Below are 11544 nucleotides of genomic sequence, written 5' to 3'. Positions count from 1 at the left end.
TCTTCTCGTGACTGCAGCGTCGTCGTGTGGCAAGTGGCAGTTTGGCTGCTTCTCTGTTTGCCTGTTTGGCTGCTTGGTTGCTTGAACGTTGGACGTTGGAGGCAAAACTCTTGGCGGCTTTGGCGCTGGTGTCAAACGTTTTGTAATCTGTCACGTCGCATCGTTTTAATATTTTTGCGCTCATGGCCCGGCTACGAGGAAATGCAGTTGCTTGCGTGTAAAAATAGGCGTAACCCTTTGGTATTTATGCCTGGTCGTTTGCCAGCCTGCACTCCACTCCACTCCACTCCACTCCACTCCACACTCCGTCTCCGCACCCATCTCTGACTTTGTTTGGTTTTCACCAGCCGCGGGCCAAGCTGCTGCCTCTTTTGGTAGCAGGTTCACTTCTCACTGGCGCTGCATGTTGCACTCAGTGGTTCTTTTGGGATCTCTTTTATTATCTAAATCATTATTAGTTTGACCTTCAGCCCGAAGTGTTTCGGGGCGTCTTGTAAGCCGCTTCAATTGCTTTTGCTTATCTTATTAATTATGCTCTCCACGTATGCTCCACAAACGCAAGTGAAAATTTTGACTACTGTGCGTGTGACTCACTTCCAGGGAATGGCATTGCCAGAGATGTATAAAAGACAGATAAATTCATGAAAATTGATTATAACATTACATTACATTTTTATTATTATGTTGATTCTTGTGCTCATTTCATATCAATAAGAAGTTCAAGTTTTGAATATTCTTAAAGCTTGTGATTAACGAAGTGTAAGTCTTGTAAGTGATATTGTGACAACGAAAGAAAATCAAGATATGAAGGCATACTACAGATATAGGACCAAATACCGCAAAATTGAAAATTAAAGATGATTATCACAAACAGTATATAGTATATATAGAACATATATAATATTTTCATAGATATATTATAAACTACGAACTATGTTCAGATTACTTAACATTTCTAAGATATTCTTGCGTCAATCATAAACAGTTTTCTGTAACATATTAAACTCAAATTTGATATTCAATTTGTTTGTGAGCTAAATCGACTGAGCCTAAGTATTTAATTTACATGATACCATGCAGGATAATTCAAGCGTTTTTTGCTCTTTTAATTACAACTTCCTGCCATCACAAAAAATAACCAATGTGAATTATTGTAATTCAAGGTAAATGTCAAGTTCGCGGCTGACACATCTGAGATGAGTGTGCTCGCTTACCGTTACAGGACTTGATGCTAATTGTTATGATTAATACGAGAGTACAAGATTGTTAACCCAAGTCAATGGCACGTTCAAGATCTGTGGTGCAGTGACCCACTAAACTGCCTGCCAATGAGACGTATTCACTGAGTACACTGAGTCATCGCAGTAATTACCCCATCGCGATGTCTGTCCGTCTGTCTGTCTGTCTGTCCGTCTGGCTGACTGGCATGAGCATTCGCACATACCCACATGTTGTCCAAAAATTCTGCACGCCTATTAGCGGTTAGCGGTTGATTCGTTAACCCTTCTCAAAAGCCATAAGCAGGCAGTCAGCGGGCATAACATGCGCTTAACATGGCTCCTAACATAACCGGCACTGTGAGTAGTTAAGCATTACAGTGCCTGACAACCGTTAATCAGGCGCCACAAATCAGACAGCACAGTGCAGCAGCAGCGCCAACTGCGACAGCGACAGCGCGGCATCGCCAATGGGTTAATTGTTTTAAAGCAGCGCAGAGCGATTAACTGTTCCCCTTTTGCTCTTCACTTGTCGCTACCGCTCACACACTTGACTATGCTTTCTGATTGGTCGCATTACCAGAGCGCCAGCGAGAATGAGAAAGCTATAGAGGGCTCGTCTATTTTTAGTTGTGTTCGCTGCCGTTAAGAAAAAAATGGCGCCACTGTGCGCTGTCACTATCGCATAGCATTTGGCGCATGGCAATGCGATGGTATTTTCCATGGGGGCTCTCCAAATAACTTTTCCATTGTCTAAGCGCGAGACGAAACGCGAAAATATTGACACGATCTGAACGCCTCGTTCGCTGTATATATGAGGGGGTGATGAGGAGTGAGTGTGTATGTGTTATAACAGTTGAACCCAATCTAATCGTATTATTGTTGGTATTGTGCTTTTGCATAGGCATGAAAATTGTTAAGCTAAATATAAACACAATGATTAAATAAGTACGAGTTCAAGTACAATGCATAGATAGAACAGGATGCGGATGCGTAGGTGGCTGACTTGACTGGGTGACTGGGTGGCTGAGTGGCTGGCGAGTGAGTGTTAATTGCCTGCGAGTTAATCAGGTGGAATGGAATATTTATGAGTTGAACGAATCATCTGCTATTGCTAATTTCAAGCTCCTAATGCGCAAATAATCGATTGACAAATGAATAGATTGCTAGTAAACAACAAACAATACAACTTAGATTGACCCAGTCTTTTGAATTACTAATTGAAAAGCGAATCAATAATGATTTTCGAGCCTTTTTACTATCAACAGTGTGATATACTTGAAAAGGTGCAGCTTGTACTTTGCTACCAGCTTTAATTTAAAGATTGTGTGTGAAACTTGTTATGTTATGACTGTCTGGCTGTTAGATCATTAAACCCCTAGTCCAAACGGTAAGAGCTAGGAGGCTAAGAGTTTTCATAGCATGGCTGCTAAGATCTAATATGTAAAAGCAAGAACTTCAGGATTTTAATACTGTATTGCTTCTATGATTTATAATTCCTGTAATTCCTCATATTACATGCAAGACCTAGGAGGTTAAGATCAAATGTTTGAAATTCATGATTATTTTGATATGTAAACTTTTGCTAGAATGATATGTAAGAACTTGGAGGCTAGGATGTTTACGTATTATAGATGCTAAGATTGCGATTCCAAGAATTCCAATTACAAGCGGTTCTCAGCCTGGATTTTGTTGATAGGGAACCTTAAGTTGATATACCGTATAAAGTACATCCCGTCATGTCTTTTACAGATGACTTATAGAACTTGTTTATCGATTGTGCTGCTGTTCTGCCTGATTGGCAGCAGCTATGCAGCTGAAGACTTGCTGCAAGTGGTTGCTCAGCTGAATGCACGGCTTCAATTTACCACAAATGTCATCTACAACCCACAGCAGAGAGAACTTAGTCATCTGCAACGACTACAACCCGTTGGCCAACTGATCATCACCTCATTGAGTGAGTTTGGATTTAATGGAACCGAACTAAAGCATTTCATCGAAGAAAGAGTACTGTTTGTACTAATCGTTGAGGATCCTTTTGGTCCACTAGAGCTACTCCAAAAGCTCCATCTGCACTTTGACGAAGCTGACTTTCTGTTTGTGATCGAGCGCTTGGAATTGGATGGAATTTGGCTACAGTTTGTTTATGATGCCTGGCAATTGGGCTACATCAAGCTGCTGTTCCTGCATTCCACATTGCTGTACGAGAATCAGTTGTTTCCCGAGTTGAAGATCAAGCCAACCACTGTTGAGCGATATGCTGTGACACGTGGACGACTCCTCAATCTTCATGGCTATGAAACGCGAGTGGCCGTCTACTCGAATCCACCTCGATCTTTGCTCTATAAGGACGAATGGGGCAATCAGGTCTACGGTGGATATTATATGCGCTTCATTCGACAATTTCTTCGCTATAAGAATGCCACCTTTGTGCCAATCCAAACGCCCAGCTACTCGGCTGGTCATTGCAAGCAGGCATTGCAAGCGGGGCGAGTGGATCTCTGTGCTGATGCACTTGCTCAGGAAACGACAAAGATGTTCGCCGTGTCGAGGCCCATTCGATTGGCTTATGCCAATATTATGGTGCCCAGTGCTAAGCCCCTTGGATCGTATCGGTATTTGGTGGCTCCCTTTCACTCGACTGTCTGGATTTGCTTGATTGTCTATGTTGGCTTCATCGTCTGCTTCATGAGCTGGATCCACTGGCAGCAGCAGCATCGTTGGCTCTTCAGTAAGTTTCTGCTGGAAGCGATCAGCTCCTTGCTGCTCGCTGGTTTCGCACTGAAGGATCTGCATGGCAGGGAGCGTTACATTCTGTTTTTGGTGCTCTTCATGGCCGGATTTGTCTACTCCACATTCTATTTGGGTTACTTGAAGAGCATTCTGACCACCGAGGTCTTTGAGCAGCAAATCAACTGTCTGGAGCAGCTGATTGAGGCCAACATCACGCTGATGATCGACGAATACGATCGCAACCTGAGCCACAGATACAATTTGCCCGACATACTCTGGCAGATCGTCAAAGTGGTGCCCGACGAGACGCTTAAAAAGCATCGCAATAGCTTTGACCAGGAATACGCCTACATGTTGTTCAGCGATCGCATGGACCTATACGACTACGCGCAGAAGTATCTGCGGCATCCCCGCATCCGTCACATACCCATCAACATATTCTATCTGTTTGCCGGCTTTCCCATGCGCGAGACCTGGTTCCTCAAGCACCATTTGAGCGAGGCCTGGGCGAATGCCTTTGCCAGCGGACTCGTGCAGAAGCTGGCTCTGGATGCCGACCACGAGACGATGACATCAAGCGTGGGCTTCCTTGAATTCCTCATCACCGAGTACTATGAGGCGCAACCACTTGGTCTCGATTATTTCGTCATGCCGGCCATGTCGCTGGCCCTTGGCTATGGGCTCGCCTTCCTCGCTTTTGTCATCGAGTTGACGGCCTGGCGCACTGCCTCCGCCGTCCCTTGGCGTTGATTGATTGATGGATGGGAATAGATTGATGTAGTGCTGTAGTGCTGTAGCAAGTTCTCTCTCGCACTTGGCACTTTTTAAGTAGTCTTTGGCTTTTGTGTTCTTTGGTAGTTTGCGCTGGTAATGCAACAATCTTGTTACACTGAGAGAAATCGTCCAGGACGATGGAAATCGTAGAAGCATGTCAGATTTAGTACAATACAATAACTACAACAGTATTATTATAATTAAGAATACAACTCTTTTATTAGCCAAAATTAGTATGGTTGATCTTCAAAATTTTAACTTAATAATTTCGTATAATTCATACATTTTAGCGCAATAAACTATCTAAGTCAGTATTACAATAATTTAAATGAACAATATAAGAAAATAATAAAACACATTAACACTGGAAATAGTCTGGCTCATCCTAAGTACCTTCAATGAATGATCACAAATGTGTATATTAAATTCGCTTTAGGAAGTTTTGTTTTGTTATCCTCTTTATCTTTTTAAATTCATATACAATTATAATCGCAGTTTTTGTCCAACACAATAATTAATGCAGTATTACTATAAATTAAAGAATTATATTATTGAATTAAATCTGTTTCTTATACATCATATTTACGGTCTGGAATTCATTTAAATTTTGGTTCTACTACTAGGAATATAAGAACTTTCTATTGAAGATGGTCTTTTAGCTATCCAAACATCCTTTCCAACCTCCTTCGCCATTATTTCTTCTTTCCTTATTCCCCGATTCAAGCACAGTTGAGAGAGCACCAAATAAACCTCACGCATATTATTTATGTTTTATTTCTGCAGCTTAACTACAAAGAAACTCACTTTGCGACAAACATGGCAAGGTTAATCGTACTATTCTCTCTGCTAATTCCTGTTGTTCAGCTTCTCATAGACTCGAACTTTAGTCAACTAACCCTGAGTATAGAATCACTTAGTCGAGGTCTCGAGAGCAAGACCAATATTATTTACACTGAGGACAAGCAACCCCTTGACATCTATGCCCAGATTAGTCAAACCCTCAAGCACAATCCGAGCATATTGCTCAGTCACAATGTCACTCAACTGATCAGTAGCACTATTAATCCTACCAAGCCGCTTTTGATGATCCTACTTCAGCTTGATCCAAACAAAACCCTGCAGATTTTTGAGCTGTTCCCGGTTGAAATGCAGAGAGCAGACTTCCTTATAGTAGGGTCTGCCAATGCTGCTAACTGGCTCAATTTGCTATCGACTCTTTGGCAACTGGGATACCCCAATGTACTAATATTCAACAGCAGTCAATCAACCACTGCAAATGATCAACTCTTTACTAGCGATTCATTTCCCAATCAACGATTGCAGTCAAGCAGCATTGACCACTATCTCTGGGCCCGTCGTCATTGGTTCGATAATCTCCGAGGTTGGAAGGTGAGAGTGGGACTGTACAACAATCCACCCAGGACATTGGTATTTCCAGAACATGATCTATATGGGGGCTATGCGCTGTTGATGCTTAAGGAATTTTTGTGTCATAGAAACGCCAAGTTTGTGCCGAAGCTGACGACAAACTTTACGGTTTATTCTCCCACGGACTGTCTACAGATGTTGCGTAGCAACCACTGCGATCTGTGTGGCGATCTCTTTGCCTACAACACTAACTACAGCTTTACGGATAGCTACATGTACTTGTATGCCAACATTCTGATTCCCAATGCAAAGCCCAAGTCCAAGAACTTTTACATATCGGCGCCAATGCAGCTAAAGACTTGGCTCCTTGTAATCATTTATGTGCTACTGATCTCCGGATTCATCAGCTTTATTGTTTGGCTACAACGTGGACGTTTTGAGTTTGGGAAACAATTGTTGCAGATCCTGAGCAGCTTAATCTCAGGCAGCTTACAACTAAGCGAAATACAGGGCAGAATTCATTATATTTTGTTCATTGTCATTGCACTGGGAGGCTTAATATGCTCCACCTACTATCTGGCATTCCTCAAGACCATTCTGTCGACGGGTCTGTATGAGCCCCAGATAAATAGCTTTGAGGAATTGGTTAGGCAGAATATCAGCTTCATTGTTGGCGACTACGACAAGACGGTGCTCAAGTCCTACGACTTTCCCGATATTCTCTGGAACATCACGCGTGTGGTTCCCTACGATTTTATAACGAAGCATCGCCGTGTCTTTGATCCCAACTACGCCTATTTGGCCCACAGCGATCGCCTGCTGCTCTTCAGTTTCCAGCAGCAATATATGATGAAGCCACGCATGCGTCCTCTGCCCATCGATATCATGCACTCTCTGCCCGGCTTCCCCATGCGACGAGAGTGGCTGCTCAAGTTCAAGCTCAGCGAGGCGCTGCTCAACTGCTTTAACAGTGGCCTAATGCAGAAACTGGCTGCCGACACCAATCGACAGACGATACACATCGGCTACCTAAGCTTGATGCCTTCGGAACGGTACGAAACTCAACCTCTGGCATTGGACTACTTTGCAATGCCACTGAAAATCTTATGCTCGGGTCTTGGCTTGGCTTTTATCTGCTTTCTGTGTGAGTTACTCTGGCAATGTGCTAAGCAGAAGATTAAGAATCGTTCTAGAGCAACTGGTAAGTTCAATGTACATTTGTTAAACTTATGCACTCTTTAATGTCCACTTCAGACGACATTTTTTATGGGGAACTAAAAAAAAAACAAGTAAGATAGCAACATACACCCGCTACCCGATACAGGCAAACGGACGTGACTATATTGTCTCGCCTGATAACGCTGATCAAGAATATATATTCCCTATGAGGTCCGAAATGCCTCTACCTTTAGCGGGTATGAAAACCGAGCTATCGTGTGAATACAGCGAATGACGATTAAAGAGTTAAGCTGACCGATGGAAATAAAACGCGTACGAGTGTGAACTTGTGAAACGACACACTTTTCCATCACTCAAAAAGTCCCACATAAAAAGTGCATGTCTGAATTGGGCTTAGAGAAACTCCCACAATGTCTGGTGAGACATTTTAGTTTCATTTGTCTATCAGCTATGCCCTGATTTGAAATATAATCTTATTTTAGCTAGTATTACTTATATGAATTCATTCCCAAACACATAATTTAAATTTAGCTAGCTTTTTTTGAACGATTTCTGACAACCAAGTCATAAACATAAACCACACTCATTCTTTGGGTTTACCTCAAAACTTGAGCTGTCCTTTTGCGAGTCGACTCGACGGGTGAAACCACAATACCATAAACAGCAAATAAATATTACCCGAAAACACCCTCGACGAAAGACGAAAGCACTTTGACAGCCGACCAAAATAAATAGCTCTTGAGATATTTCCAAAACATTTGCCAGCTAAGAAGACCGTAACAATTTTCGTGCACACAGCTTCTTCTTCTTCCCCATGCCACCGCGTGTTGCGGCTAAGCGCCTGCAAATATGCAACGCAAATGATAACACAAAAACATGCCAAGGGGTGGCAACCTCATCCTCGCCATTTGGGGTCTCTGCTGACTTGCACAAATATTTGCGGAGCAGAAATGGAAGATAAAGCAACATCAAAAATTACTTTCAACATTACAGTATGAGGGAAAGGGAATTGCAATCCAAGGGTTTTCTCTGTGTGGGCGTCGAACAACTGTCCAACATTTTTGGGCAATGGGCACTGGGCGTGTCCCTTCACAGACATTTTAAAGTTCAATGACTTGCCATGGATGTGGGACAGTTCTATTCAATTTTTTCTATTTTTGGTGTGACGCTGTGGCGCCATGAAGTATGCAACAGAAATGTGGCGACAATAAAGTTTATGCGCGGCGCCAGTCACAAAAAGAAAAGCAACGAGAAAAGTAAAGTACGTTATAGCCCTGACAATACATTTGCGTGGGCGCAGTCAGAGATTATTGCTCATCAGTCTAAATCTCAACCTCACTCCAAAGACGCAGGCGACACACTTTTCATGCTTGCTGCATGTGGCTGCGACTGGGTTACGCCCACCCAGAAGGCCACTAAGTATCCAATCTGTCCCTTGGAATTGAGTCACGTGCGTGCCTGGCATCAATATTGGTTGCCCCATTGCTGCAGTTGCATCGACTGTTGACGCGGCAACAGATAAATAAAAATAAAAATAAATATCTCGCCCTTCTGGCCGCTTAATTGCTGATTTCGTGTTTTCAACGCGGCTTAAATCGATTTCGTGTGCAATTTAACTGCCCACGATTGTCACAAGTGGCATGCCCCAGACTCAGACTTTGCTTTCGACTTCGACTCAGTCACAGTCGCATTCACAGGCTCAGCCTCGGGATATGTCCAGCCAGATTGCCATCGACTTTAAAGTAAACATTTGTTTTTATTCTCTTCTTTTTTTTCGGGCGGCTTTTAATTGAGATCGTGTATGGCGATAAGCCAATCTCATTCGGTAGAAAGGGCGGATCGATATCCAATCGGAATTTCTGATTCCCTGTATTACTAAGTTTCAAGTGCTGCAGCTGCTCAAATGCGTGCTTCAGTCTTGGGCTGCAAAATAAATGAGTCTTCAATTGCAATTTCAGTTTTAATTCCACAAAACTCTAATACTAATTTAGTTCGAATTTAACCACACTTTCACCATTCCATGTCGTCTGACAATTAATGATCAGAAAGCGCTTAAAGCGACATTCAGCTTCCAGTCTAGCAATTGCGGGACTGTCCAAAGGGCACTTTTAAATAGCAGATATACCTTAGCCCTCTCCATGAGAAATTTTAACAATAGGGGGGGATTATCCGATGCAGTCAGCTGTTGCAGATTGAATGCACAGTCAAAGGGTCACACACAATGCTCAATGCGGATATCACATGCCGCAGGCTGGACACACATGCGAGGCACAAAAGGAACACGCCCCAAAGGCAAAAGGCAGTGGGCAACGCATTGATTCATGATTGACTGCACAGAATGATACGCCACAGAGCCAGAGGGGTAAAAGGAGTTTACTCGATTGTTGCTCGCAACTCCCAGCTAATTGCATTCTCTATCTGTGTGTGATTGTGTTTGTGTGTGGCAGCAACTGCAAGTGTAGCACGTATTTGGGCGCTAAACGGCAACCTGGTTTGCGGGCAGTTTGCGACTGTGAATGCTATTATTTAAATCAATGCTCTTGACTTGCCTTTAAAGCTGCCTCCATATGAGGTAGAAATTTATGTGGCATGCCTAATTGTCGGCAGCGAACTTCAAAGTGGCCTGCAAAGTGTTCGTTCGCTCCACGATTCGTGCCTCGATCTCTTTGCACCTTGGCTATGGAATGCAATTATCGCGCTCCAACTTATGCTAAGATAAATGACCCCCTCCTCATGGCCACAGTCACAGCTATAGCCTCCGCCTGTAGCACATGAAATTGGCCACACTTTCCAGTCCATAAAGCTAAAATATATTTATATATCCACGCAAGCGCATGTGGCAAAGACGCACACGCAGCTGACAATTGGCAATTTTTGGTTGATTTTGCAATTTATGACTACTCGCATAAACGAGGGACGAGGGACGCGAGTTGAGGAAAGCTGCAGTCGGCGGCATGACCAAACGACCAGAAGACCCATATATCGAGAAACTCGTGCTCTCTCTTTCCCATCAGATTCGACCTATTTGGCAATTTTTTTGTTCATGTTAAATAACATAAATAGACAAGCTAACATTAACATGTTTTGACAACTGAGCTACATTAAGCGTAGATTATACATAAGTAATTTAAGAATTAGGAAAGTTAGAAAAAGTCTCCAATAACAAAAAAATAATTCCTCATTTACAAAGATATTTTATCTTTTACTTTCAGCTCAACTAACGCATGCCTGAAGATGTATTTTGCTTTTATGAACTAAATATTGCAGTCCAAAATTGTTTGTAAAACATAACTGTTAATTTCATAATGTCTATTCTATATGTCTTATAATGTATTGAATATAATAAAATTATAATCAACTCTTTAAATGTTATACATGCTTATTATTTTCTCTTCTTAGAAACTAATGCCATATAACTCAAGTTTGAGGACAAACTCAATAAAAAGATTGCAATCTACATAAATACATATAAATGTCTACCGTATGTCAAACTGAATTTCACTGAAAGTACTGCCTGGATCACAAGAAGAATTTGTGAAAAATAATACACACATATCAACTTCAGATAATTATTGTTAATTGCCGCGAAACTGGCTTAGTTTTGGGACGTTTTCTTTTCTGCTAAATGACATTGGCAATTGGCAAGAGTCTCGAGAGGCATTTACCTGATGTCTTTGGGTCAGTCTGTTGCTAAATATAACCCAATATAAGAAATTATACAAAAAGGAAGGAGACGAGAAGCAAACGAACTGCTACCCAATTAAGCGCAACAAACAACTTCACGCCACATGCCCAGTGTCCCATGCCACATGCCACACGAGGCGTTTATCAGGGCAGTCCGATCAGATCCTCAGATCCAACATCAACTCGATAACATTGCTGCCGGTTTCTCCATCTCGGTCTCTATCTCTCTCTCTCTGTCTTTTACCTTTCATTCTCTCTACTCTGTCCTCACAACTTCAGCTCTCCTCGGATCGCGAATCCATTGTAATGGCCAGCGATTTGTCGCTGTCGAAGGACCTGTGGCCATACACAACAATTGGCGATCGCGGCGAGATAAGATCGAAGTCCGATAAACGGCGACAACGAACCCAAGGAGAAACGGCGACAGCAGCCACATTTATGCTAATAAGTTGACATTTGACCACCATGACGAAATAATCGAAACGATCAGGTGCCATCTACATAAATGACAGCATCTATACAATGGGCAGCATACTGAAAACTAACCAAAAAATCATGCGAACCTCATTCGATTTCATTCCCTGGAAGC

At 42.4% G+C, this 11544-nt stretch overlaps 2 protein-coding genes across 2 annotated transcripts; both read left to right on the top strand.

The window, feature by feature from the left end:
* Nucleotides 1–1553: 1553 nt before the first annotated feature.
* LOC117566744 (uncharacterized) lies at nt 1554–4700 on the top strand. The gene is made up of 2 exons (XM_034246287.1): nt 1554–1577; nt 2970–4700. Exons 1-2 carry the CDS (start codon nt 1554–1556, stop codon nt 4698–4700), a joined length of 1755 nt encoding a protein of 584 aa, XP_034102178.1.
* An 840-nt stretch (nt 4701–5540) lies between these two features.
* Nucleotides 5541–11408, top strand: LOC117566745 (uncharacterized). Its single transcript, XM_034246288.1, has 3 exons — nt 5541–7236; nt 8618–8721; nt 11235–11408. The coding sequence occupies exons 1-3, from the start codon at nt 5541–5543 to the stop codon at nt 11406–11408; spliced, it is 1974 nt and encodes a 657-aa protein (XP_034102179.1).
* The last annotated feature ends 136 nt before the right edge of the window (nt 11409–11544 follow it).

The sequence above is a fragment of the Drosophila albomicans genome, chromosome 3 (assembly GCF_009650485.2).
Source record: "Drosophila albomicans strain 15112-1751.03 chromosome 3, ASM965048v2, whole genome shotgun sequence".
Classification (NCBI taxonomy): domain Eukaryota; kingdom Metazoa; phylum Arthropoda; class Insecta; order Diptera; family Drosophilidae; genus Drosophila; species Drosophila albomicans.
This window is presented reverse-complemented; position numbering and strand designations above follow the sequence as displayed.